Consider the following 27,132-nt stretch of genomic DNA (forward strand, 5'->3'; position numbering starts at 1 on the left):
AATATCTGAAATAAATATATGCATTTTATATTAATAGTGAACTTAATTTAGGGTTGACATTCTTTAAAATCAAAGACATTTTGAACAAATCAATGCATTGGATATGTGGAACTGCATGTGTGTTTACAAGGGATGGGGTGAGAGGAGAATGCTTTTCAGTTTCGTTTCCTCTGATCTCTAGAGTCTTAGTTTACCAGAAAGGGATAGGCACAAAGCATCAGACTAGCGGAAGCTGATCTCACAGGAAACAGAAGGTAGGTTCTGTGCTTAATATCTGAAATAAATATATGCATTTTATATTAATAGTGAACTTAATTTAAGGTTGACATCCATTAACATTTTTTCTGGATTATTCACAGTAAGCAATAAGCAAAAAAAAGGTGGATTTTGTGCATGTTTTGTGTGATGATAGAATAGCGCACACACGGAGAGAGCTGTTTATTGATGGAGTTGACTATCACAGACAGAATTGCTAACAAAATATCATTAGTTATCATGGCTAACAATTCAGAGGCACTTTCCTCCAAATATCAGATGCTACGGAAGAAAAGTGGGAGAGCTGCACTTTTGTCTCCACGCTCTGCTGATGAGCCCCTAGGGGCATCTGGATCATAAATGTGGGGGAATTCTAAGTAGTGGTGAAAATGGAAATGGACTGCCTTCAAGTCGAGATTCCGACTTATGGCTACCCTATGAATAGGGTTTTCATGGTAAGCGGTATTCAGAGGGGGTTTCCCATTGCCTCCCTCTGAGGCTAGTCCTCTCCAGCTGGCTACGGCCTGCTCAGCTTGCCACAGGTGCACAAACCAGCCCGTTCCTTGTCCGCAGCTGCCAGCTGGGGGGCAACTGGGCTCCTTGGGACTATGCAGCTTGCCCACAGCACCTGTGGCAAGCTGAGCAGGCCGTAGCCAGCTGGAGAGGACTAGCCTCAGAGGGAGGCAATGGGAAACCCCCTCTGAATACCGCTTACCATGAAAACCCTATTCATAAGGGGGTTTCCCATTGCCTCCCTCTGAGGCTAGTCCTCTCCAGCTGGCTACGGCCTGCTCAGCTTGCCACAGGTGCTGTGGGCAAGCTGCATAGTCCCAAGGAGCCCAGTTGCCCCCCAGCTGGCAGCTGCGGACAAGGAACGGGCTGGTTTGTGCACCTGTGGCAAGCTGAGCAGGCCGTAGCCAGCTGGAGAGGACTAGCCTCAGAGGGAGGCAATGGGAAACCCCCTCTGAATACCGCTTACCATGAAAACCCTATTCATAGGGTAGCCATAAGTCGGAATCTCGACTTGAAGGCAGTCCATTTCCATTTTCACCACTACTTAGAATTCCCCCACATTTATGATCCAGATGCCCCTAGGGGCTCTCACTGGGGGTGGTAATTACCTTTAAACTTTATTCACAAAGCCTTATAACAACTTGGGCCTAAAGTATCTTAAGGACCTTCTGATTCCTTATGTTATGTTTTGATTCCTCAGCCACTGAGATCCTCTGATCGGGCACTTCTGGTGGTTCCCCACACCCCTGAGGAACATGTACATCAACTTGAGCTCCTTGAAGGAAAGCAGAATACAGGGGGTAGGGGAGATTAGACTAAAAAACTGCAAATGATATAAAGCCAGCTTTGAAATAAAAGCCAATTCAAAAGTTATAGCAAGTAGATATTGGAAAAACACAAGTTATCTGTAGCGTTAAACACTCTGATAAACAAGAAGCCAGAATATAAGGGCTTCAAAAAGAAATACTCCTCAAGATGCAAAGAAATCAGTGATCAATAATGCAAAAGCAAATACAAACCTAAATTGACACAACAAATGGGGGAGCAACAATATTTAATTTCATCAAAATATTGTGTATTGGTGCTCCTAAGTTTGTATACAGCTACTGTGTGTATATAAATTTCCAAGAACTTTTTATTGCTAACGCTCTACCAAATTAAGATTGGGTTCATTTTTGTATTGTAGAGGGAGCCCCTCTGAACCTTGGAACTTTTGTGGAAAGCCTTACATTTTTGGTTACTTGTTTAAAAGAGTTCTTAAAGCTGCAGCTAATTTATTATTTTGCAATTATTTTTTTAATTGGTTTTTATTTTAGGATTGGCCCTGTATTATTTTGAATATATTACAGATTTTGGACATTGGCCTTCTGATAACCACTTATAATCTCTTAGCATTGAACTGAATAACAGGGCAGATATCAACAGAGGCAGTCTCTCCTAAATGCTATGATGGATGAACTAGCTGAAGTTTTATCCATCACATAGCTGCTAAAAGCGTAGAATCTCCCCCAACAGAAAGTGGCAACCTTATTTTAATATCACCATTTGTAACCTTTGCTGCAAATAATTTATATTGCTAGAAAGGAACAACAGGGCAAGGAAATTATTTCTGTGTGAGGATATCCACTTAATGTGAATGGTCATACAATCAATGTACATTTTGTACATCCTGCTATTAGCAGGCCCCGATTTGAAGAATAGGAAAACGGGAAGAATGGGAAGAATGGGAAAATTACCTCCATATTTGTTCAACTGCCATTTTCTGAATGAATTACACCAAATTCTTAGACAGTCCCCTTGAATTGCAATTTATATAAATAAAATGTTTATTCATTTTTTAAAAACAATTTTAGGCCTACCTGTTTGGAAGCCATGGCATCTTGTGGTAAAAACCCCTCGGACATTATATGGAAGGCCAGAAGGAAATTAGCAGAAAGTCTTCTTCAGATAGAGTCAGAGCTGATCTTGGATGTGGCAGACTCCCATCTGCTCCTCACGCAGGGCGAGTTCTTCTCCCTGAGTGAAATAAAGGATCCACAAGCGGTCGTGGAAAGCTTGATTGAGTTAGTGCTGGGTAAAGGAGAATCAACACAGGAACAATTCTTAGACTGCCTAGAAAACCTGAGGCATGTCTCCCCAAGCCTTCGACCTATTTCTGAATATGTGGAAGATGGTGAGTAACACTTTTAAAAACCCTCAGGATGGAGGCTTTCTTAGCTTTTTCTAAGAGCTAGATTCATATGTGCAGTAGCAGAAGTAACACCAATTCCGCCCTCCCTCTGTCCTCGAGACCCTTTGTGTCCTAAATTCTGTGCATTGTGAACTGTCACTTATCATATTCTTTCAGATGCTTCCCATCCCCCACCTTTCAAAAAAATAACTCTTTAAACAGGAAATTGGAATTTCCCCACTGAGGATATGCTGTTGCTGAAGGAAATTACATTGGTATCTTTCTTTATGACCTGTCCCCTGGAAACTAGAGTTTCCACCTTTTAAAATAAACCTTTGGCTCCTTCCCCTTTGAGGCTTGATCTTCAGCTCTTGGCAGGTAAGCTAATCAAACGGCCTGGAGGGCTGCATTTGGCTTCTGGGCCTGAGATTCCTCATCTGATTCTAGATCAACTTTAGTCTAGTTTCTGTACCAGTTTTGGCAGTGAAACAAAATTGGTTGCTCTGCTGGATGACCTGTGCTGGGAGAAAAAACAAAGGGTGTGTGATGTTGATAGTTCTCCTGGACGTCTCAGAGGCTTTCGGTTTTGCTTTAATTGGAGACATATGCCATCTCCAGTTAATCGCAAAATAAAGAAAATTTGAATGTTTAGTAAGTAAGTTTGGAGTCTGCAAAAACAAAATTAATTTGTGTTCAGTTATTTCATCTGATTGTTTCAGATCACTTTAATCTCATAAATGGCCTTCACATCCCAACCTCTGTTGTGTTCTCAGGGAAAAGAAATGGAGCCGAGAACATGGAGGCTAGATCTGAAAACGTGGACGACGACGTGTCCCAAGAGAGAGGTCATGAAGTTGAGTCTCAAGATCCTTCTGTGACTTCAGAGGCAGGAAGTGAAGCTCTGAGCCCAGAGGATGCTACTATGCCTCCAAGGATGGCAAGCACAGCAGGGGGGGCAGACCCCACTCTGTCCTCCAGACAGAGAAGTGGAATTCAGAATCTGGATTCCCCTGAGTGTGGAATGAGAGCTGAGAAACTGGGCGCTGCTCTGATGCACACTGAGAAAGGTGACAGAGACAAAAACCTGGAGTTTTCTGCATTTCAGGGGGCTGAAGGCCGAGCTGAGTGTCTGAATGATGCTCTGTCCTCTAGAAAGGGAGGTGCAAAGGTGAGCCCAAACCCCACAGGATCCCTGGAGCAAAAGAACACAGCACAGACCCCAAGCACTTCTCTCTCTAAGTGGGATAAAGTCGGGCATGAGAAGAACTTAGAGGATGGAACTCAGAACTCGGAGAGAGGAGGTGATGCTGAGAATCTGAATCCTCCTCTGCCCCCAGAGGTAGGAAGTGGATCACACAGTCTAGCTAATATGTTTCCAGGGACTGGAAGCAGCAGTGAGGATCCAGACACCAGGCTCCTTTCCAGCAAAGGAAATGAAGTGAAGAATTTGGATGCTCCTAATGGGACTGACAAACTGGGTGCTGCCACTGCTGCTGCCATTTGCCCAGAGAAAGGAAGCATTGCTGAGAACCTGGAGAGTTCTGCATCTCTGTGGGCAGGAAGTGGGGCTGATAGCCCAAATGCCCCTCTGTCTTCTAGAAAAGAAAGTGGAACCAAGAATGGGAACTCTTTAGAATCCCAGAGAAAAGGAAGCATAGCTGAAATCCCTGGCACGTCTGCATCGAAGGGAGAAGAAAGCGGAGCCCCAAATCTGTATGACTTAGAAAGACAAAATACAAGCAGGTCTCCAGTGAGAAGGAACAGATCTGGGAGCTCAAACAGTGGTTTGTATCTAAAATAAAACTCTAGAGGGGGTGAGGATACATATTGTCACTAAGGTGGCAAAAGCCTCAGTTGTAATAAATCAAAGCCTTATCATAGCAAAGCTTTGATGTGATTTTTTTAAAAAAGTCACTTCTAAAAAGCAGCTGGATGCACAAATCTGCCTGCTTCTCATTATATAGTTTGTGGGCAGTTTCCGTTCCCACACTATAAATCACATCAGTAGTCTTGATTTAGGTACAAAAATCTGGAGTGGAGGAATAAGCAGACACTGAAATACTTTTTTTTTAGTCTGTGTACACGTGTGCTTTATCTATTTATTCTGGCTGCGGCCTGTGGATTCCTTTGGTGCAAACTCTTGACTTGAATTTTGGTGCAAAGGACATACTGCCTTGGCATCATTCAGCTATAGATAAGGCATTGTTTTGCTCCTAAGCTTTGTGCCAGTGAACATGGTGCCAGCCTCCAAGAGGTCTTCTGTATCTTTAAAAGGTGTGCAGGGGGAAGGGAGAATTCCACCTTGTGGTTTTTCCCATTACAGGGTTGCAAGAACACCTGCACTTGGCTGAATTTTCTCTTCTCTTAAAGATACAGAATCATTCTTAGGCCCTGAGCCTGGCAACCCTAGTGGAAGCCATAAGCAAGTAGACTTTCATTTTGCTATTTAGGCATTTACAGCTTGTATGTGCATGAATATGAGGTTGGGGCCAGGGTCAGTGGGCGTGGTCCTGATTCTTGCCCCCCCCCAAAAAATTCATCTTGGGAATGCAGGAAGTCGCCTTATGCTAAGTTAGACCGTGGTCCATTTAGCTCAGTGGCAGTAGCTTTCCAGGATTTCAGGCAGGGTTTTCTCCCAGCCCTGCCTGGGAGCTTCTGCTGGCCCAACAGATGCTTCACCACTGAGCCATGAGGATATATAATTGAACAAGGCTACCAGAGCTGTTTATTGGTACTCTCTTGATGTCTAGGCACAGAGCAGTCCTCCTTACCAGCCTCAGGGGATCTTGCCAGGATGCAGAGCATGACAGATACACCTGAATCAACACCAACTGGTGAAGTATCCCATTCGGAGGAGACACAAGAGAGCCTGAAGGGAGATGTGTCGTTGGAACCATCCATCAAAGAGTAAGTTCTATCATTATAATCAAGATTTTGATTTCTAAAGACAGAACTTTATTGGACTACTTACAGGCTACACACAGAGCTGCTGTACAGTTTCCTTCCTTACTTCTGTCTCCTTTAAGGCTGTAAACTTACTAGAAAACACAAAATCACAGTAGCATACTTATTTGAAAACAGAAAAAAAATCACTGCCATCTGTCTAGGCTTGCTCATGGGTGTGAGTAGAGGTGCAAAAAGGGTCAGCTTTTAGAGCCAGATTAGGCCACATGTTGCTTTTACTGAAGATTTCAGTCAAATCATCTCCAAGGCAAATTATAGTACAACTAGGGTTGCCAGGTTCAGGGCCTGAGACTGATCCTGTATCTTTAGGAGAAGAGAAAGTCAGCCAACTACAGGTGTTTTTGCAACCCTGTAATGGGGAAAACCACAAGGTGGAATTCTCCCTTCCCCCTGCACAACTTTGAAAGATACAGAAGACCTCTTGGTTGCCTGTCCCGGCCTCCAAGGGGTCTTCTTGGCTGTAAGACCCTCTCCCTGCTTGCTGGCCTCTTTCAACCTGGCCTAGAAGGGTGGGGCCTTGACTGACTGCAGCTGTAAAAGGTATCACTACCTGAAGATGGCAAAGACCACCTTGACTGTGGGGTGTTGTTTAGGGGCTTCTGTTTGGGTAAAAGTTTAATTTCTGATTGTTGGTTTTTTGTTTTGCTGTTATTGGGATTATGCTTCTGTATTTTATTGTTGGATTTTATTAGGAGTTATAAGGATGTATCAATTTATTGTATGTTTTTTATGATGTTTTTGTTAACTTATTGACCATTTGAATTTATTTCTTACAGTGAGTTGTGTAACTTTTTTTCCTGTTCATCTTGTGAGCCGCCTTGTGCATAAATTGTTATGGAAAGGCGGCATACAAATAAGCAGTGATGATGATGATGATATTTAAGAACACTGAATATTCACCTAATAAATATATGATATGTTTTAGTAAGTAGCTCTTGCCCATTAATAATAAATTTATTATTAACTATGACTGCAGATTCACTAGCTACGCAAACAGTTTGCCATTTTAGGCTATCATCCTAACCCCATTTATCTGGGAGTAAGCCGCATTGAATTCAATAGGACTTTATTCTGAGTAGACATGGCAAGGACTGAGCTGTTACAGAACTGCATTCATTACAATCATTCATGAATTTATCCACCCGAAAGATTGTCTTAGCCCTTATATACCCAGATGATCACTGTGCTCTGCAGGTGAGGGCCTCCTGCAGATACCGACTTATCAGGAGGTCTGTTCTGCACAACAGAGGAAGCGGACCTTTAGTGTAGTGGCACCTACCCTGTGGAATTCCCTCCCCTTAAATGTTAGACAGGCACCATCTCTGTAATCTTTCTGGCACCTACTGAAGACCTTCCTCTTTCAACAACCCATTTAAGTAGACCTTATCCCAGTCTGTGTCTGTGCTGGAATTGCTTTTTAAGTTGTTTTTAAAGTTGTTGTTTTTAAAGATGTTCTTAAAGATGTTATGTTTTAATATTGTCATGCCAGCTTGCCCAGGCCTGCAACTAAGATGGCTGTAGAGTAGGGAGTTGTGGGTTTTTTCCTTTTTGATATTCTTTTGGTAGCCTGAGATCCTGAAAGGTTAACTGGTTTTGCTCACAAGCATGAGTTGGCAGTTTTACAGCTCGGCTGAACCTGATTACAAGCCCCAGCTAAACATCCAGCTAACACATTCTTATCAGCAAAGGGGCCTGGTTCCGTCAAGGTCATAAACCTTGGGAAGTTTTAGGGAGGATGCACCATATGGCTGGGAAACGATGAGTTTTTCATCTCATTGTGAGGCCTTTGATTGGTTAATTGCCTCTGGCTGTTGCTACGGCTTTTGCCACAAGTATGGGCAAGAAAATCTAAGTTTTGTTCCTCTTTGGGTTTCCATCATGCCTACCTGATGTGACTCGATTAGGATCCGCTTTACCATCCGCTATCCTGACCCATGTCTCTCTGAGGGGAGAAGGCTGTTCATCTGCAAGTCTTTTAGGTCTGTAAGTATAGAGCAGGCTAGCTAGACTTTGCTATTTTCTTTTGTGACTGAACTCTCTTATGTATTCTGAAATACCTTGCCCCTTTGGGTGTGGTCTTTAAAGAATTATTTTGCTGCTAACCTTGTGCACCTCTTTTACCTTTTTATCTCTTTGTATTTTTATTCTTCTACTTTTTTATTCTTAATAAACTTTAATTCTATTACCAGTGTGTGTTCATTTCACGAGAAGGCCAGTCCTGAATTCAGTCCTTGCCATCGACCACAACTTCTGTGTAAGCTGAGAGTGTTTTGTCTGAGGCTTTTAGGAGCAAGGAGTGTATCTTGGCTCTTGCCCTGTAAAAGCCCTGGTGGGTGACTGGGCTCTGGGTTCCCCTTCGGCTCAGAGTGGCTAACCAGTAAGGAGGGTGGTGGCAGTTGACTACCTTGCAAGGTTGTTGTGAGCATGCACAGCCTTAGCAATGCAGGATATTTGCCAGGATCAGTTGCCCTAGAGTGGGAATTGAGTCCTGGGACTGTGAAAGCACGGGGGGAGTACCCCCCGGCTTCCATTACAAATATCTTTTAAAAGATGTTTTGTTTTAATATGCTTTAAAATCTGTTGCTTTTAAAACGTTTTGAAGTGCTTTTAGTTAGCTTTTCTTTTGGCACCCTGGGCTCTTTCTAGAAGGAAGGGCGGGATATAAATTTAATAAATAAATAAATAAATAAATCATTTTAATAAAAATTTCAAATTCTCTATGAACATTGTTTGATGGCCAAGGACTCACCCTATTTCAGTGATGGTTATTTGTTTTAACTTTTTTTTAACACTGAATTTTAAATTGTTGTAACCTGCCCTGGGGCCTAATGGTGAACGGCAGGTTACAAATTGTAATAATAATAATAAAAATAACATTCAAACCTATAAGTCAAACAAAAAGCCTGTCACAATAATCACCTGATACAGTGTTTCTCAAACAACGGGTCCTGGACCACTTTGCCTTGTTCCCACAACCCAGCCAGTGACTCGCTTGCATAACCTACTCCCTTGCTGTGCCATAGCCTTTTGGTTGGTCCAATTCCACCACCAGCAACTCCTTGTATGCTGAATAAAAGTGACCAGGAGACAGAGGAGTTTGGGGGGAGTGAATTGTCAAGAATAGCTAACTTTGGTCAAGCTGAAGTGAGGCAACCAGAGAGAATTCTGGGAGCCTGTGGCTTCCTTAAGATTCCCTACTGGGGAAGATCCGAAGCTCAGTGTCAGACAGGCAATTTACAACCTTGCAAGGAAATGCAACTGATTCTTAGATGTTGCCCCTTATCAGCTTCCTGGGATTAAAAGTCAGGAAGAGGGGATATTGTAGATCGGGACACCTGAATGATGCTGTCTCGCTCTCTCAATCTTCAAAGACTTCAAAGGAAGGGATCCCCAGCAGGGGCGGGATATGGCTATTTACTTTCCCCCCTCCTTGTTGAGGAAAAGAAACCCATAAATATGAAGGAGGTTCTTTCAAAACGGAGTTCCCTTTTTTTGTTCCATCTACCTTGACTCGCTGATGTGTAACAGGGACAGCCGCTTGGGAACCCAGCTGCTCCAGGAAGGAATAGAGTTACTTGGATGTAAGTATAGGATCCTAGTTAGGATAAGTCTTTCTTTTGTTCGTGTCTGTATTGAACATCTCTCCTTTTGTTATGCCAATGACCGTGTGTAGCCCGCCTGAGGGTGATTTAAGGAATCAAACTACTATTTCTCCTTTTGCATATACCAACGTATCTACTCTTAAATAAACAATCTTTGTATAAAAGGTGTGTATTGGCTTGGAACTAAAGATTCTAAATCTAGTGCTAGAAGGCTGAATGCTACGGATTGGTTAGTGAGGGTAAATCCCTCTAAAATCACATAGTTCTCTGAGGTCCCTTCATTCAGGGGAAGAATTTAGAAAGAAGGGATAGTTACTTCCGTGGAAAGGGAGGAGCGTGCCTGAGAAGTGGGAACCCAGTGGGGTGGGGACTGTTCTCAGAAGCAAATAACCCCCTTGGAGTACTGAGGGTAAGGAACCCCAGGGGGATGGATCTTTGACATGAATGTCTTCCTCCCCTGAGGAAAAAGGGCCAGAGGCCATTTACTTGGAAGGAAATTAGAAAGAGATAAAAGGTGAATATTTGTTATCAATAAATAAACTGGGAATGGAAAGGAGGGGGATAAAAAGGGAACACTGTTAATAGGGTGAAAAAGTAAATGTCAGAGGACCAGAGAGGAGGGATGAAAGAAACTGGCGGGGGGGGTGAGTGGAAATGAAAGTGTGAAAGGAAACTGGAAGAAGAAATTACAGAAGATGGGTAAAAATGAGAGACGTGTGAGGGATGGGAAAGGGAAATAAAAGAAAAAGCCTTCTCTACTTAGAGTAGGTGTGGGGAACATTTGGCTTCCAGGTGTTGTTGAACTGCAGCCCCCATCATCCCTGGCCAGTGGCTCTGCTGGCTGGGGCTGACAGGTGTTGTAGTTCAGCACCATCAGGAGGCCCAAAGGTTCCCCAGCCTCTGGATCAGCAAATGCTGCCTAAAATGGGAAGGCTGAATCACACTGCATCCAGAACAAATGTCTGTACTTAGCTTGAGGAAAGCTGAGCTATGGAACTCATTGCCACAAGGAAAACCCAGTGACAAGGAATTTAGCAATTTCCCAAAATGTGTTAGAGACCAACAGAAAGTGATGCCAGTGTTAGTCAGTTATGCCAGACTCTGCTCCACTTGCCACCATTTTGTGACTGGCTCTGCTCCTGCGCCATCATTATGTGACTGGTGGGCCTCAGTAACTTTCAGTCCTCTGGGGGTAGACCTTTTAAGAACCCCTGGCTTTGACAATCCTTGACAGTTTTTTTTACTAAATGCATGCTTGAGTGATTCCAAGCTCGCTCTCCCACTCAGGGCTGCTACAACTGCTGGTCCTTAGAATTTGTAATCCTCACGCAAGGAGCTGCTGCACCTCATCTGTAGGGAATATGTGGCAAAGCTTGCCATGGGCATTGGGGCCTAGTCCTCCTTCCTCCCACTCAGGGTTGCTTGGCTGAAAGTTACAGGCCTCATCCAAGGCAGCATTCCAGCTCTCCTGCAGAGAATCTTACAATAGCCTTCTTACCTGACTCTGAAGGCCACTGCTGTGAAGGTGAAAACTCAAGTGAGTCAACCTGGTTTGTCTCCTAACTTCAGGCAATATGTACCAATAAATTGAGGGCCATTAGCCTTTGCCCCCTCCTCTCTGTGCATACCTGGTCATACATAGCTTCTTGTATTTGTGTATGTGTGATCCTTAGGATTAAGGGTTGTATTTGGCATGGGAAGCCTTTGAGGAGTAAACATTGGGGCCTGGGGCTCCAGTCGCTTGCTTTCCCTTTAGTGTATTAGTCTACTAAAGTCCAGTGAGGGCTTTAAACCTCTGATCCAATAGGGGGAGCTGTAGGGATCTGTCACAATATGTGGCACAACAGATTTGCACTTGTGTGTTCACATAGAAGAAAATTAGCTTGGTCATTGCTTGGGGAGGGACTTCAAACAGGAGCAAGGCTGATAGCATAAGTAAGGGGTGGAAGGGACTTCTACTGATGTATTTGATTGGAACATAATGGATTGCAGGAATTGTGGAATACTAGAGAGCTTTTGATGGGCTACTGAACATTTTCATCATGTTCAGTGTTTGAGATACATTTTAATATACTTCCAATTGATTGTGTGTGTTAGGTCCAAACCCAACACGCAAGTCGCCCTGTCAACCCCAACTCGCTTATTACACCCGGGAAGAGTGCGGAGTTGAGTGCAAATGAACCCACTATCAGAGATCAAGTAACACGAGACAAAAACCTTTGCAAAGGGGACCCAATACTTACAAGCCGAAGCAGGCCAGCATGGGAACCTCGTTTATTGGTGTCATAGGGTTTATATAGGCTCACCCCGAAGTTTACAGTATCGGGCATACGTCACAAAATACAAAAGAAGCAGTTCCTAGACACTATAGCTTTGGGGCAGACAAAAGGAGGTAAAGGGTTGTAAGGGGAAGGACGAAAGTGGAAACACTAAGATTATCTCTTAGATTCCATGTCTGCATACTTCGCATGTCCTAGAGATAAGCACTATGCAACTACAGAAGAAGGGAAGAGTAAAGGGGTGGCCAGAGCTTGGAAAAGTTACTTTTTTGAACTACAACTCCCATCAGCCCCAGCCAGCATGGCCACTGGATTGGGCTGATGGGAGTTATAGTTCAAAAAAGTAACTTTTCCAAGCTCTGGGGGTGGCCAGCTGCAACCGGGCGCCCCATGGGTAGGAGACAGACATGAAAATTACTACGCTTGCATATCAAAGGGTTTCACAAGTCAAGATCTGAGGGGCAGCGGAACAGCTTATAACATTTCTATGCAAGGCACCTTTATAGCAATAAACAAGGTCATAGGCATGGATGTGATACAAGAGATACATAGTAGGGAAGTTTCCAGCTTAAACCGGCTTTTATTATGCGAGCCACTGGAATGTAGGTAAGGGTCAGGTCACCAGGAAATAAACCGACATTTTATATCAAAAGTCAAATAAAGGCCACTTTGGTTCTATTTCCCATAAAGCCCAAGCTGGTTTAGATAGGACAAGTGAACTATAGTTTTACAAGCACTGGGGATTTCAATTTAACCCCAACATGTGTGAAGGGTTGACCCCTGAATGCAGATATTCAGACCAGATAATCCAAGTCTATGTTGACAATACAACAAAAATGTATTTTGGGTTAAGGATGGCTACTTTCTAGGCTGTTGCAGGACCAAGCCTATTACCACTGTGAGGTGGTCATCTATTGCATGCAGAAGGCTCCAGGTCCGGTCCCTGGCACCTCCAATTTAAGGATATATGGTAAGCGGGCTGGAAAAGGTCCATGGCTTTAATCTTGGAGAGCAGCTGACATTCAGAGTCATCTTAAAAGATTTTCAGAGCTGTGAATCCCCTTTGGCTCCAACTTCAGCAATGAGACCCACTTACAATTATTTACCATATATATATGTGTTTCTCCTTCTTTCTATACCCACCCCTCCTCTGAGGGAAAACAATGTTATGTAGGAAATTAAAGGGGGGGAAGTGCTCCAAAAAGACCTCTCCAAACTGAGTGAATGGGCAGAAAAATGGCAAATGCAATTCAATATAAACAAGTGTAAAATTATGCATATTGGAGCAAAAAATCTTAATTTCACATATACGCTCATGGGGTCTGAACTGGCGGTGACCGACCAGGAGAGAGACCTCGGGGTTGTAGTGGACAGCACAATGAAAATGTCGACCCAGTGTGCGGCAGCTGTGAAAAAGGCAAATTCCATGCTAGCGATAATTAGGAAAGGTATTGAAAATAAAACAGCCGATATCATAATGCCGTTGTATAAATCTATGGTGCGGCCGCATTTGGAATACTGTGTACAGTTCTGGTCGCCTCATCTCAAAAAGGATATTCTAGAGTTGGAAAAGGTTCAGAAGAGGGCAACCAGAATGATCAAGGGGATGGAGCGACTCCCTTACGAGGAAAGGTTGCAGCATTTGGGGCTTTTAGTTTAGAGAAAAGGCGGGTCAGAGGAGACATGATAGAAGTGTATAAAATTATGCATGGCATTGAGAAAGTGGATAGAGAAAAGTTCTCCCTCTCTCATAATACTAGAACTCGTGGACATTCAAAGAAGCTGAATGTTGGAAGATTCAGGACAGACAAAAGGAAGTACTACTTTACTCAGCGCATAGTTAAACTATGGAATTTGCTCCCACAAGATGCAGTAATGGCCACCAGCTTGGATGGCTTTAAAAGAAGATTAGACAAATTCATGGAGGACAGGGCTATCAATGGCTACTAGCCGTGATGGCTGTGCTCTGCCACCCTAGTCAGAGGCAGCATGCTTCTGAAAACCAGTTGCCGGAAGCCTCAGGAGGGGAGAGTGTTCTTGCACTCGGGTCCTGCTTGCGGGCTTCCCCCAGGCACCTGGTTGGCCACTGTGAGAACAGGATGCTGGACTAGATGGGCCACTGGCCTGATCCAGCAGGCTCTTCTTATGTTCTTAAGTGTGGTGGAACTGCTTTGATGAATGGGACTCACAGGAGGTATTACTGCACTAAATGCATTTTAGATCTGACTCAATAGAAAACAGTTTCTTCTATCTTTACCAGTTCTAATACTTCTTTCCCCCTTTTCATTAATAAATAAAATATTTTTCTACCGCAGATCAATGGATTCAGTGATGATACCTGGTCAGGAGACGATCCGCAAGGGGAGAAAACAGTTAATTGAAATCCTTCAGAAGGACCTAGAACTTATTCTAGATGAGTTAATCTCTCAGTCTGTCATCACAGAGGAAGAATATGAGGCCTTGGACAAAACTAAGGAGGATTCCAAGAAGAAAATTCGAAAACTGCTGATTTTGATCCAGAAAAGGGGAGAAAGGGCCTGTGACCATTTCCTAGAATGCTTAGAAATGACATGTCCAGGTTCCAATCAGGCTCTGCAACATTCAATACGTGGTGAGTCTTATAAAGCATTTTTCATCAGGCTCACAGACCTTTAACCTAGTTTCCTTCTTTGCTGAGGACTCCAAGTCCTTCCTTAGAGGACCACAGTACCCAGGGTCCTCTGGGACAAGAGAGACCTTGCTCTGTGACCCTTTTTATTTTCATAAATTTGATCTGTTAGCTAGATTGTGGAGTAGGGCGTTTTTGGTGATGTCTTCTATCAGTCATCTGTTGAACAAAGTACTCACTCTGGGATTGTCCACATTTGAGCATTACTTAGCTGTTAATCCACTTTTCTCCATTTGAATTAAATTGGAGTAATCCACATCCGCGTTATTTGAATTTGTATACGAGGAGCAACTATAGCCTTTCCCATTCATACCAATAGGTGTTCTCTTTTGTCTTGGTCCCCACCTTCTAATTGGATGATTCTGTTTTGTGGATTAAGTACTGACAGGACATGCATGCAGATAGCTGTGAGAGCACCTTGTGTGTGTTTTATTTTAAAAACATTCCCGCCTAGAAAATGCGCAAAAAGCACCGCCAGGCAATGGTAAATTCTCAACATGTACCTTAGCAGTTTTCTGGTTTTGTGCAAATTTGAGGGATCAAAAGGGGTGTGTGTGTGAGAGTGTGTGTGTGTGAGAGTGTGTGTGTGTGTGAGAGAGTGTGTGTGTGTGTGTGTGTGTGTGTGTGTGTGTGTGTGTGTGTGTGAGTGTGTGAGAGAGTGTGTGTGAGAGTGTGTGTGAGAGTGTGTGTGAGAGCAAGAGAGAGAGAGAGAGTGAGCGTGAGAGCAGCCAGAAATAGGAGCACTGCTGGAAAAGAAATGAAAGCAATTGTAAATAATCAATGCACATTTTTCAGATTGCTCCATCTGGTACACAGTTTTTTTAATGTGGTTTGCTTGTGTTTTGTGCAAATCTGAGGGACCAAAAGAAATATAAGGCTACACTCGTCCATTCACTGGAAATACAAGCACAACTGGAAAAGAAATGAAAGTATTGAGGAAGGAGAGGGTGCAGAAAGAGGAGCAGCAGAAAGTGCTGATCAATCTACCCACCCAAAAACACAGAAACAAATTGTCTACGACCTTGAGTGGAGTGGTTGGGAGCCCCATCCCCCCACAACTTATCAGGTCATCTCCATATTGGGTAAATCCGAATGTACAGGGGGAAAGCATCAAGACTTGTTTTTTGAGGGTAACGTCATGTGGACTTTGCATATTAAAAGGGAGTGCAAACAATTGTAAAACACACAGTAAGCTCTGGTGTGGACAAGCCATTATCTGACTGCTGGCACCAGTCATGCTTTCTTCCTGCTGCTGCTAGCCCTTCTTTTTCCATGTTGTTGTCACTCATAAGATGCCCAAGTGACAGCAAGGAGGAACTGCCCCACTGTTTTAGCTTCACAGTGATGCCATATTAGTCAGTTAGATTTGTTGCATGATGGTGTCTGAAATCAAAATAGGTTGATGGTAACACTTCATGTCCTCACTCTTGCATCTTGTGCATAACGAAAATGATAACAAAAACTCACTGCTCTGGAGCCTCAGACCAAACCCAATTCAGTAGCTAGTAGCTTCATGGTCAAGTTACCGGATCCAGAGCCACACTGTTTCTAAGGAACACACATTAGGTAAATATGAGGTAGTTTATCAATAAAAATAAGTGCATATAGGAGAGAGCGGCATAGCAATTCTTTTAAGGCAAACATTCTAGTAAGAGTTAGGCATGAGCAATGCTCATACAAGAAAATAGCAAGAAGGTTTGAACACAGACATAAAATAACAAACTATCAAGCCTAAGCTACATACTTGCAAACATAGAAGTATAAGAGCCTGACCCCACAGCTCTTTTTACCTGCAGATGTAACACAGGTAAGTAAGAAATAGGAATGGGGCACTGGCTACAGCATAACTCTACTTTTCTGGGAATTTGCCCAGCAACTAAAAGAGGGCCAATTAGCCAATCACAATACCTACTGGTGATGGAATAGTCCAGACATTCACCACAAGGGCAGGCCTATTGATTTACAACCGCTGAGTCCTTTGGCCTTGAGTACCAGGCACCGCAGATTACACAGCTGCCACTCCTTAGCCATAACAGGCTTCAGCTGGAACTAGTGAGATGCCCTAATTTTTCCCAGCCTGATGAATCCCAGCAAGCCATGAGAGATGCTCCCCACAATCCTTTAGGGCAAAGCCATTTTAGTTTGGCCACCTCAACTGTTCTTTACAAAGGGTGCCAGCCAGCTGAGAATGCCAGCCCTCAGTTTTCTGACTTCTTTTTCTGCTGGCACTCAACATTTTGTGGCTACTAATTATACCCATTGTTCATTGGACTTTTCTTTTTTTGGGACGGTGGTGGTGGTTGCCTTACCTTAGTTCCCCCCCCCCCCAAATAAATATATTTTGTTTCTCCAAGCAGGTTAATTCCTATCTCTTGTTTCTCAGTAGGCCTGTTTTGGCTGTTACAGTAGGTAGACAGTGATTCTGTAAATGGAATCCAATGGATTTTGGCGATCAGTTATGTCATCATGCTGTTCTTTTGTTTTAACCACATGTCTCAAAGGCAAGTGTATAAGGGTGGGAGTGGGAACTTCCTAACCATCCCAGCTCCATTAGGGAAACGAGGGGATAGTAACACTTAGTGCACTATTTAAAAGAGATGGGTGGAGAGAAGAAGCCTTGGAATGCCCATTTTAAACTTCTTAGGTCTCGTTGTCACATGGAGAGCTCAATGCATTGTGACAGCCAGTGTGGTCCTACAAATGGCTGCTCCTGGCTTGCTTCAGGGTTTTAGTTAACATGGCTTTGTGGGTCAGTAACATAACCTATATTTTTCTCCCTAGAGCGTTTGCCTCCAGAGGAGAAAGCTGAAAGCCCAAAAGCTTTGGGGCAGAAAAAAGAAGCAGTTACCAAAGGTATTTCCTTCCATGATCGGGTGGGGACAAATATCTAATTGTTTCTGGTATCTTTACAATAGGGCCTGCTGACTCCTTCCCTGTTTGGTCTCCCCATAAGGAAGCCAGGCAGGATGGGACAGATTGGCCTCTGCTAACGGGAGGAAGATTCTCCTATCTCTGGGACAGTTTAGGTCATGTCCACACCATACATTTAAAGCACATGGTTTCCCCCAAAGATTCCTGGGAACTGTATTTTGTAAAGGGTGCTGGGAATTGTAGCTCTGTGAGGGGTAAACTACAGTTCCCAAGAGTCTTTGTGGGAAGCCATGACTGTTAAAATGGTGTAAATGTGTTTTAAATTTATGGTGTGGTTGTGAGTTTCAAATCTCCTTTCCCATCCAGATTTGGGGAAAGCAAAAATAACATGCTAGGAAAAGGATAATTTCTCAATGTCCATCTATGTTCAGGTATCTGCAGCTACTGAAATCACAGATGCTTCACTCCTCCATTCCTGGTGCTGCTCTGCTTCTGGGAAACAAGCTGTGATCTGGCTTGTCATGTTATCTGAAGCCAGACTGGTGGTTTGTTTCTATTAAAAAGAAACGATGAGTGGTGAGCCAAGAACAAACCTTGGCTTCTCCTTGTGCTTTGTTTGGAGAGAAACAAACCATGAACTTAAGTTCTGATGACATGACAAGTCAGACTATGGTTTGTTTCCCAGCAGGTGAGGAACTAAGTACCCATGGCTTCAGCAGATTCACAATAAACTATCGTTTATTTTAACTATGGTTTTCATGTGACATGTGAACAAGACCTATGACTGCATTCTCACATGTTAAGCCACTTTTAAAAAACAGACGATGGTTTAATACACACAGTGGCATTGCTCCTCCTCCCACTCACTTCCGTGCTGCAAACAAGTCAGAGTTTGGTTTATTGTGTCATGTAAACCCTGCTCAGGATTTGTTACTGCACAAGCAGTAAGCCAGGAATCCTTGGCTTATTCCTGAATTACCGCTTGTGGTTTGTCTGGAGTAAACAAACCTTGAACCAGGTTTGCATGTCATAACAAGCCAAACTCTGACTTGTTTGTGCCATGAGAGGTGGGAGGGTGAGGAGAGAAGGAACAGGGAGGAACAATATGTTCATGTCCACTCAACCATAGTTTAAAATAAATTAATTTATATAAACTATGGTTTAACATTGCATGTGAATTGGCCTTTCTCTCCTCCTTTGTTAATAATCTTACAGTGGAGCTTGGGGGGAGGAGGGGGATTAGCCTTGCACATGCATGAAAACAAGGGATCAAAGACAGCTGTAAGAAAAAGGAAGGAATCAACAAGGCAGCTGTACAAATTGGTGATTCTCAATGTATATTGAAAAGCATATTCTTTATTGGGGAAAGCCCATATATTTTTAAAAATATGTTGGGAATCATTAATTTGTGCAGCTGTCTTTTAGTTTGTTTGCAGGGAAGGGTATCACCCTCTCTGGCTATGCAGATCTTCTGACAGGATGTCCCAAATCTGACTTCCTAAGTTAGTAAATATCTGTGGCGGCCTGTTCATGTATTTCTGGCTAAGAGAGATCACGGTAAACATACAAAGTCTACTGTTTTCAGAAATAGATTTGGCTGCTCTTCAGGTGTCTGGTGCTCATGCTGCTTTTACTACAAAATGGAATGAGGGGTGGGGTCAGTGTCCAATGAGAGCAGGCCGCAGCAGGCCTCTGCAGGTCCAATAGTAGAATACTTCTCCCACTTCATGACCTCCATAAAGTGGAACAGGCTTAATAGTATGCACTGTGAAAAGGCCTCTGGGATATATCCATAATGAACATTAGAGAGACATTTGTTCTAGGTTTAAATCCCCTTCAAAATGTGCTCCCTTTCAAATTAGTTGGAATATGAAATGAAAAATGAAATGGACTGCCTTCAAGTCGATCCCAATTTATGGCAACCCTATGAATAGGGTTTTCACGGTAAGCGGTATTCAGAGGGGGTTTACCATTGCCTTCCTCTGAGGCTGAGAGGCTGTGACTGGCCCAAGGTCACCCAGTGAGCTTCATGGCTGTGTGGGGATTTGAACCCTGGTCTCCCAGGTCGTAGTCCAACACCTTAACCACTACACCACACTAGCTCTCTAGTTGGAACATATGTACATGCAATTAAAAAAAAAAGAATTTGCGATATCAGAGTAAATTTTCAGGATCACCTAACCATTGAACTTTGTTTAAATATGGGTGTCTCTTTCTCTAGACCAAGAGAAAGAAGATGAAATTGAGCAAGAACCAAAGCAAGTGGAGAAACATTCTGCGAAAGGTATTTGTATATCTCTCAACTTTTCCTGAATTTTGTATCCTGCCCACCCTACAATGGAGGGTGGAGTAGTGTCCCCAGATAGTGTCTCATCCAGGTATTTCCCAGAGCAAGTGCTGCTATATCAGGCATCTGCCATTCATTGTCTTTGCTCTCCTTTAGTTTCACTGATGAATTCAGAAAACATATTTATTTTGTTTATTATGATTGCAGAATTTCATTTTTCTGGTTGCAGAATCTGAAAATGCTCATACAGGGTTACACACAGCTTTGGTTGCTATGTGCCTCTTAAGGGATGCTAAAGTTTCTTCTTGAATGGAAGTTTCTAGCCTAGCATAAACTCAGTTGTATTGCCAGGTGGCCAACTGTATTGCCACCTTGTGCAAGTTGTGCAACCAAGTTGGGATTATAATAATTCCCATGCATCTAATTCTCTCAGATGCTGCTGATGCCCTAGTGGTTGCTGCCATCTTTCTTTTATAAACATGTACAGTACAAATCCTGTAACAACCCCTATGTATGCAACAGAGAAATGTACAAGAGCATGGGCAATGTGGGAGGGAAGGAAAAGATGCAGAAACTAAGACCAAACTACATGCGGCATTAAGAGCATCCTTTGCAGTTGCATTAAACTTTTTTTTTTAACAGCAGGAACAGGGTAGCACAGTCAGGATCCATTCCTTCTATGTCAAATAGCACCTTTGTAGGGGGGGATTGTGGTTGGATCTATGTCTCAGGAAGAAAGGGTTAAACTGCACATCCTGTAGTCCTGAACCCAATTCTTCTGCTCCTGTGCATGCTATTTAACATCTAAAAAAGATTCATGCAATTGATAACATCATGTAATTTGGTCTTAAAATAGCTATCTGGAGAGGCTCAGGTGTTGTAGTAGTAGTAATAATAATAATAATAATAATAATAATTTTTAATGATTCTATAGAGAGAAGAAAAGCACTTAAGAACATTGTTGCTAAGTTAAAGCTACGAAAGCATATAAAGAAGAAACTTGCCCTGCAAGAAATTCTGGAGATCAGCTCAGGAAGTCAAAAGGACGGCATCCCTTGTACATTGGGAGACTTGCCTTGGCATTTTCTAAGGAAGGTCTTGGCGCTGAACGTGACAGCCAGGAGCACAAGCCTTCAACAGGGAACACTGGACAACAAGGGAACAATATTAAAGGAGGGAGAAAAAGGGGTTGATGAGAGAATTTTCTGTGGTAGCAAGACAGATGAGAGAGATGATGTGAACCCCCTCGATGTCCTTTGTGCTGTTCTGCTTTGCTCTGACAGCTTCCTCCAACAGGAGATCCTTCTGAAAATGTCCATGTGCCAGTTTGCTTTGCCTTTGCTTCTGCCTCCCTTAGAGATGTCCAAATGCACCTTGATGCTCTGGGCTATGAGAGACATTGTGAAAAAATGGAGGCCCCATTCCTTGGCTGAAAACAGGGGCTTTAGGGAGGAAAGTGTCGTACTAACATCCATGCCAACCATTTCCTTTGTACGGATGGGGAACTCTAACCTATCCAAATCTAAAGTCCTCAATGAATTTCTTAGCCCCTCCCAGCAGCATAACGATTTCTTTATACACCGAGATATGGAATGTGGGAACATCCCTCGGGAAATTGCTGATGGGCTTGTAGAGATTGCCTGGTATTTCCCAGGAGGACGGACGAACACGGATCTCTTCCCAGAGCCAGTTGCAGTTGCAAATCTCCGTGGAGATGTTGAGTCTCACTGGGTGCAGTTTAGCTTTTTAACACAGGTCTCCTCAGCTGTGTTTATATTTGCCGAATTCATTGGTGAGAAAGAATATGCCCTCTTATCATCGCTGAAGGAATCATCAACTCAGTTCTACTTTATCTTGGAAGATCACAGTAGAAAATCCAAGTATACTTTGGATTTCTTAAATAAATTGGCACCAGTGATTAATCTTGACAATTCACATATGCTGGTGAAGACTGCAATGACAAATAAAGCAGAATTTGTAGAACTGCTGCGATCTACAGTTGGAAGAATAATAAACTCAAATCCCAAGAGCATTAGTGTTGATATGATGTCTGCAGTGGCCCATGAACTTACAATCCAAGTGGATGAGGACAACAAAGAATGTCAGGATACCCTCAAATGTGCCAAAGAAATTACAGGAGATATAAAAGATGTAGCAATTTATAAGAGAACAACACTGATACTTCAAGGTGATCTTTGGAAAAATCTGGCAAAAGCGGAGAAAGAACTTTGTAGAATGGAAAGACAAGGGGACATGCCTTCGGAAAAATACCGATCACAACTTAAAGGCAGATTGTTGGAACTGCGTAAACAACAAAATGAATGTGACCTCACCATTGGTTTGATTAATTTCATCAATGGCATAAAACATTCCAAGTATGCAGAGAAGCATTACTTTCTGAAATGGATGAAGTTCAATCTAGACCACATTGCTAGGGAAAATCTTTGTAAGTTACGTGCTGACTACAAAGAGAAATGCAAGAAGTTAGGAGGTGATGGGCAGAAGATTGCAGAGGTAGACCAACTGATATCTTCCTCTTCCTTGGGAGTTGAGCATTTCATGCGTGAATTAGGGCAGTTTTATGAGGCAGAATGCTCAATGGTTAGTGAAGGCAAAATAGCAAAAAACAGAAGGCAGTTTGTTCATTTCCCAAGCATTGCAGCTGACCTAATGCTGGAAGGCTTTCCACTAGAGCTCATTGATGGTGATGCATCAAACATTCCTCTGCAGTGGATAACAGATGTTCTGAATAAACTCAATAACAAACTAAGGTGTCAATCCAAAATGATGGTGATAACTGTGTTGGGGGTGCAGAGCACTGGAAAATCCACCCTTCTGAACACCATGTTTGGGCTGCAGTTTGCAGTCAGCAGTGGCCGGTGTACACGGGGTGCCTTCATGACACTTCTTAACGTCAGAGAGAATTTGACTCAGGATTTTGGGTGTGACTTCATCCTGGTGATAGACACAGAAGGCTTGAAAGCCCCTGAACTGGCCAAACTGGATGACAGCTTTCAACATGACAATGAGTTGGCCACTCTTGTGATTGGGCTGAGCGACATCACAATTGTAAACATGGCCATGGAGAATGCCACTGAAATGAAGGACATTCTGCAAATTGTGGCCCATGCTTTCCTCAGGATGGAGAGGATTGGGCAAAAGCCCAACTGCCAGTTCGTTCATCAGAACGTCAGTGACGTTTCTGCACATGACCAAAACATGAGGGACAGGAAACATCTTTTGGAACAGCTGAATGAAATGACTCAGGCTGCAGCAAAAATGGAAAACTTTGACAGGGATATCAAGTTTTCTGACATCATGGACTATGACCCAGAAATGCACAATTGGTACATTCCAGGCCTGTGGCATGGAGTTCCACCTATGGCGCCAGTTAACATGGGATACAGTGAGAAGGTCCTTGAGGTAAAGAAGTACATCTTTGAATTCATAAGAAACCGCTCAGCTAAAAGACCTCCCAAGGACATCCCTCAGTTTATTGAGTGGGTGAAAAGTCTGTGGAATGCCGTGAAACATGAGAACTTCATCTTCAGCTTCCGCAACAGCCTCATGGCAGAAGCTTATAACCAGCTCTCCATGAAATATTCTGAATGGGACTGGGATTTCCGCAGAGAGATGCACCTCTGGGTATCGGAACAGAAAACATCGATACAGAATATTTCTCCTGATGAATTTGATACATGCAGCTTGCAAAATGAGCTTCATCAGAAGCTGTTGGATGGAGAACTGCAGATTTTGAAGAATTTGAAGCAATACTTTGACAGTGGAGCAGCAAATCTGCATTTGGTAGAAAGATACAGAGAAGATTTTGTCCGTAGTGCCAACAGTCTCAAGCAAGAACTTGGAAGTTATTCTTATAGCAAATGTCAGGAAGCTATTCGCATTAAAAAGGGGCTTCACAAGATTGATACTCTACAAACTGAATACTTGAAAATAATTGAAGGAAAGGTTGATGGGCTACTTGAAGAATGCCGGGAAAATGAAAATAGATTTGAAGACCAAGAATTAGAAAATGAGTTTGAAAGAATGTGGACAAAAACACTGTTGGAAATATCGCCCATTCCCTTAGAGAAATGGCGAGTATATGAAGATGTTGAGCGGTGTTTGAGAAAGGAGTTGTTTCATCGGGGAAGTTCAGTCAACCTAGAAATTCAGGGAGCAAAATCTTTGTTAAGCTACAGAATAAATACCTTTCAAATGAAACCTGAATATATAGAGTCATCATTGTGGTACCAAGTGACACATGTGTTTGCTAAAAAGGAGCGTTTCCATAAGGCAACAGACCATGCGAACTTCTTGATGTCCAAATGCAGTTTGTATATTTGTGAAAAGATCAATTTGAAAGGCGATTATGATGAAACTTACTGTGGTGAACTTTTGCAAATTATCAATGAGGAGCTTCAACAGGCTGATGTTCAAAAACTTCATACAAGAGCATGCTTTGAAGTAGATCTAAAGCTTCACATTTTGGGGGAAGCAGCTCATGAATTTCAGAAGATTCATGAAGATTTTATTAAAGAAAATGATCCCCATATACGCTTGGAAAAACTGAAGCCTCACTATTTCGCAATTTTCAGAGATCTTTATCTGGAAAAAGATGCCCAACAAATGAGAGTTAAGGATTTCTGTGACCAGGGTCTCCATCCCGCCTTAGTGGATTATATCAACAAAAGACTTGGAATAAAAATATTAGATGATATTCTCAGCAGTGCACAGTCCATTGGATATGCCAGTCGAAGTTTCTTCCAATTTACTCTCCTGAAGGAATTGTTGGAAGAGAGGAATTTTAAGAGTTATGTACAATACATTGTGGCTTATGAAGAGTTTGTCAAAAGGTGGATCTGGGGACAAATGTTGGATTACTATGCAGATAATGAGTATCTGAATAAATTGGAGAAACAGATTCTCTCTGCAATAGTAAAGAAAATTATAGAAACACTGGAAAACTTAAAGCATAAAGATATTGAGACGGTCTCGGAATTTTTGGATGCTTTTTGCAAAGAAATGCAGAAGGAGTTGGTCATTTCTAAGGACAGTCTGGTAGGGGTACAGTTTAAGAATGCGACTGATCCTGTACAGTTTTCTGCTTCTGTTGAAAGCTTCCTTCCAGATTTGCAACAACAAATAATGTCTGAATATGATTCTCTGGATATAAAATCCAAACTCTCCAAATTGCCTGTGAATCCCCAGGAGGAGATCTTCAAGCGAGTGTTTGGCTGTGGGAAGCAGTGTCCCTTCTGCAAAGCGCCCTGTGAAGCTGGAGGGAGTGCTCATCAGGAGCATTTTGCAGCAGTCCATCGACCTCAAGGACTGGGAAGATACAGAGAAATAGGATCAGAAAAGCTTGTTCCTGAGATCTGTTCCACTGATGTGGCCAGCAATCGCGAGTTTCGAAATCAGGACACAGACTGGAAATTCCATCCATACAAAGATTATCGTGCATATTATCCAGAGTGGTGCATCCAACCAGATCCCAGTATCAATGCTTCTGATTACTGGAAGTTCATTTTTAAAGAGTTCAATCATGAGTTTGCCAGACACTACAATGCTGAGCCAGCTGATCTGCCAGCGGACTGGTACGATATAACTCAAAAACAAGCACTGGAAGCCTTGCAGGAAACTTACAATATGAAGTAAACATGCATGTCTTGGATAACAGCAATAGATGCTTGAGGTTTCAAGCAAAAAAAGCTTGTTCCTGAGAACTGTTCCACTGATGTTGCCAGCAATTGCGAGTTTCAGAATCGGGACACAGACTGGAAACCCCATCCATACAAAGATTATCGTGCATATTATCCAGACTGATGCATCCAACCAGATCCCAATATCAATGCTTCTGATTACTGGAAGTTTGTTTTGAAAGAATTCAGTCAGGATTTTGCCAGAGCGTATAATGCTAAGCCAGCTGATCTACCCAAGGAATGGGGAAATATAACCCAAGATCAATCACTGAAGGCTTTAAAAGAAATCTATAATATGAAGTAAGCACCTTATCTTGAGAAACTCTGTTTTGTAGTAAATATGTGAAATTTCAGTGAGATTAGGCATTCATGATGTGCTCTTAATTTTAAATTTCTATAAATGTCTCAGGTTTTTAAAGCCAGCATGACAAGGCTGCATATCCAGATCAGCAAAACCATCAAGTCTTTATTGTTCAAACGATAAACAGGAAATGCTTTACACCAAATTAATGCTGTACAACTAACTGTGCCAGTATTCCATTTATATCTCTGGCAAAGGTGCACTGTTGCAAAAATTGGGTGAAACAAATGACACCCCCTCAATGCTGACTTGTTTGGGCACTCATGTGACTGCAGAAAGGAATCATGGATCTTCCTCTTCCCATGAAAAGATGAAGCATTCCACAAAGTATGTGAGTCTTGGACAACACCAAAAAGACCCCTTAAAGTTAAAATGGAGCCATTTAAAGTTCACCCAACCTTAGGATAACATTGCCCTATTTAAGTTTCTGTTTGCATGTTTGCATTTATTTCATTGTGCCCTTAGTTTGAGCTGTCTATAGTGGCATGTTTTCAGCCAGCTGCATCACTCTGCTCCCTCTCCCTGTTCAGATGAAAGTTTATTCCCCGTCCCTTGTTTTTCTTTTCCTTCACTCTCTCTTTCCTTGTTCCAGAGGTCTATGACCACCAGCGAAGTTATTTACCTTAAACAGCAAGCTTTCTCCTCCTCCTCCATCGTATTAAAATGCTGTCGTTAACTTGGAGTTTAAGTTCTCCTGACAATGGCAGCAGTACACACAGACACACCCCTCCAACGCAGGCTTGCTCATAATGCGGTTCTTCATCTTGTAGCTTTGCTGTCCTTCCTTCCTTATCTTCTTGGTAATCATGATAATGTTTATATTTGTAGTTCTGTATTTATTCTTGTGTTTGCAAAAAATCTAGTCAAGTAGAATTTCATTAGTAAGCTTTAGCCTTGAGGAATGGTAGAGCGTATTAATGCTGATTTATCTTTTGCATATTGTCACATTTTTATGCAACATTTCTAAAACTGTTAGTAAAAAAATCAGAAAATAAATCTAGGTACAATTTCACGTTATTGTTTAGTCTAATGCATTGGCTTGCAATGAAAACAATGTTAATAAACAATTTAAAAAATTAGCTCTACTACTTTTTAAAATCTACTAATTCTCCATATGATTAATGACTTATCTCTGGAAGAATAGACTATTCTCAAGGGAACGCACAAGTCACTTTCAGAGTATATTGATTGGATCGGGTGTTGTTGAGAAATTCAGGTAGGTAGAATATTGATGCTTAGCCTCCAGATCCTTCCAGGCCTCCCTGTTGTGGACATTTATCTTCACTTTGACAAAACTGCAATTTATTTATTTACAGTATTTACAATTTCAATCCCAGAGGAGGGAACAAAGCGATAAACAGAAAAAATATACAAAAATTACAAAATCGTATGAACAGGTCCAGTAAACATATTAATTCCGTCAGAAGGCAGGCAAGCAAAACTACAATAAGGAGAAAAAGTAA

The 27,132-nt window shown here is 42.4% G+C and overlaps 1 protein-coding gene and 1 long non-coding RNA gene across 4 annotated transcripts; one reads left to right on the top strand and one right to left on the bottom strand.

The window, feature by feature from the left end:
* LOC133365892 (interferon-induced very large GTPase 1-like) lies at nucleotides 1-26,748 on the top strand. 3 transcript variants are annotated; one of them, XM_061588313.1, is made up of 8 exons: nucleotides 1-254; nucleotides 2,622-2,941; nucleotides 3,712-4,722; nucleotides 5,689-5,845; nucleotides 14,099-14,394; nucleotides 17,233-17,304; nucleotides 19,544-19,606; nucleotides 20,544-26,748. In XM_061588313.1, the coding sequence occupies exons 2-8, from the start codon at nucleotides 2,641-2,643 to the stop codon at nucleotides 25,262-25,264; spliced, it is 6,621 nt and encodes a 2,206-aa protein (XP_061444297.1). In that variant the 5' UTR covers nucleotides 1-254; nucleotides 2,622-2,640; the 3' UTR covers nucleotides 25,265-26,748. The 3 variants fall into 3 exon arrangements, with proteins under 3 accessions (XP_061444297.1, XP_061444299.1, XP_061444298.1); XM_061588315.1 differs by lacking the exons at nucleotides 1-254; nucleotides 2,622-2,941; nucleotides 3,712-4,722; nucleotides 5,689-5,845 and adding an exon at nucleotides 5,857-6,442; XM_061588314.1 differs by lacking the exons at nucleotides 1-254; nucleotides 2,622-2,941; nucleotides 3,712-4,722; nucleotides 5,689-5,845 and adding an exon at nucleotides 6,452-7,881.
* LOC133365916 (uncharacterized) lies at nucleotides 15-7,976 on the bottom strand. Its single transcript, XR_009758329.1, has 3 exons — nucleotides 7,789-7,976; nucleotides 2,628-2,784; nucleotides 15-274 (listed from the first exon to the last, which is right to left on the bottom strand). It is a non-coding gene; the product is annotated as an uncharacterized LOC133365916 (long non-coding RNA).
* Nucleotides 26,749-27,132: the final 384 nt, after the last annotated feature.

This window comes from Rhineura floridana, chromosome 11 (assembly GCF_030035675.1).
Source record: "Rhineura floridana isolate rRhiFlo1 chromosome 11, rRhiFlo1.hap2, whole genome shotgun sequence".
NCBI lineage: Eukaryota > Metazoa > Chordata > Lepidosauria > Squamata > Rhineuridae > Rhineura > Rhineura floridana.

Excerpts from the sequence above, each read along its gene's own strand:
- LOC133365892 (XM_061588313.1), top strand. The coding sequence starts at position 2,641 with ATGGCATCTTGTGGTAAAAACCCCTCGGACATTATATGGAAGGCCAGA. Across the intron at positions 14,395-17,232 it reads TCTGCAACATTCAATACGTG|AGCGTTTGCCTCCAGAGGAG; the intron begins GTGAGTCTTATA and ends TTTTCTCCCTAG. Across the intron at positions 19,607-20,543 it reads GGAGAAACATTCTGCGAAAG|AGAGAAGAAAAGCACTTAAG; the intron begins GTATTTGTATAT and ends ATGATTCTATAG.